This window comes from Anneissia japonica, unplaced genomic scaffold (genome assembly GCF_011630105.1).
Source record: "Anneissia japonica isolate Jap-2015-1 unplaced genomic scaffold, ASM1163010v1 scaffold62703_len1538_cov146, whole genome shotgun sequence".
Classification (NCBI taxonomy): domain Eukaryota; kingdom Metazoa; phylum Echinodermata; class Crinoidea; order Comatulida; family Comatulidae; genus Anneissia; species Anneissia japonica.
Genome location: NW_022737963.1, coordinates 1 through 1,538, shown reverse-complemented (window position 1 = coordinate 1,538; position 1,538 = coordinate 1). Strand labels below are relative to the sequence as shown.

The 1,538-nt window shown below is 35.3% G+C and overlaps 1 protein-coding gene across 1 annotated transcript; it reads left to right on the top strand.

Moving 5' to 3' along the window:
• Positions 1–113: 113 nt before the first annotated feature.
• Positions 114–1,409, top strand: LOC117117487 (protein unc-79 homolog; the record flags this gene model as incomplete). The annotated part of the gene is made up of 2 exons (XM_033261795.1): positions 114–289; positions 1,160–1,409. Coding segments are annotated over 2 exons (426 nt in total), but the record flags the coding sequence as incomplete, so codon positions are not given.
• Between the last annotated feature and the right edge of the window lie 129 nt (positions 1,410–1,538).

The following is a 1,538-nucleotide window of genomic DNA, read 5'->3' as shown; positions in this document are numbered from 1 at the left end:
TTCTGTTGTATGCCCATATATAGTCATGATGTGCCCATATATAGTCATGATGTGATGTCATCATGACCATATTTAAGCATGTCACATGTTTTTTACAATAAATTTGCTTTCAGAATAACATGAGAGGAGGTTCTGAAAACTTGAATGAAGACACGCTTGGGAGTCAGCTAAAGGCTGGTGTCGCTCAGATCATTGCTCTCGAGTTCACACGCACCAATCATCGTGATAACAGGACTGTGAATCGTTATCTGCCGTGGCTGTACCACCCGCCCTCTACCATGCAACAAGGGTAGGCTAAAATATCTACTAAGACATATTAATCATCTGAATATTCATCATGATTACAAACATAATCATCATCATCATCATCTCCACCAGACATAATCATCATAAGCCAGACACACACTGTTCGACCAAGAAATCTATATCCGCTCTGCTGATTTTAAGTGATAGTTTGCTGATTTTAAGTGATAGTCTGCTGATTTTAAGTGATAATCTGCTTATTTTAAGTGATAGTTTGCTGATTTTAAGTGATAGTCTGCTGATTTTAAGTGATAGTTTGCTGATTTTAAGTGATAGTCTGTTGATATTAAGCGATAGCCTGCTGATTTTAAGTGATAATCTGCTGAATTTTAAGTGATAGTCTGAGTGGAATGTCACGACAGCTCACATATAGGCATCATCTTTTTTGTAATAGTGATAATATAATAATAATATAAGAATAATAATAATAAAAATAATAATAATAACTAGATTTGAACTCGTCACTTAATACGATTCGAAATGGTTAGGCTGATATGATCAATAATGTAAAAACGCAAGCCAAATGTTCGTTGACAGCGATTGTGCGTAACTCGTGGTATTTTTTGAGATATCGTGCGAACAGAAAAGGGGAGAAAGAAAGAAGAATAAGAAAAAAAGAAGAGACAGTACAATAACAAGAGGTGATCCGCTAGAGAAGCAGATCACCAATAATAATAATAATATGATTAAGATTGTTACTGAAATCATCAGCGCCGGTGACAAGCCAGTTTTTTTTTGCTTTAATAGGTACCATAGAAATGTGATATATTATTATTATTATTATTATTAAATGATATTACTGTACAGTATTAGTGTGTGAATAAACTAAATTTTTTCCCTTTTATCTGTTTTTCAGCCCAAAAGAGTTTGTTGACAGTATTGCACATGTTCGCCTTTTATCATGGCTTCTACTAGGGTCATTGACCCACAGTGCAATGTGCCCAGGTTTTCCCTACTCTAATAGCATTACCAGCTTGCCGATCTCATTGGATGCTAGCTCGCACATTGCTGAGCATGTGCAAGTGATTCTTGCATGTTTTGCTGAGCAGTCGAGTACATCCATCCTCCACATGTCCTCGTTGACTCATGCTTTTATTTTGTGCCAGGTAAAGTAGAGCTGTGTTGTTTCATGAAATTATTGTATGTCTATAATATATTAACTTATGTATTATCTTGTTAGTTCCTATGCATGTAATGCAATAGGAACTATTGTAATCACTCTTGCTATTTCCTAT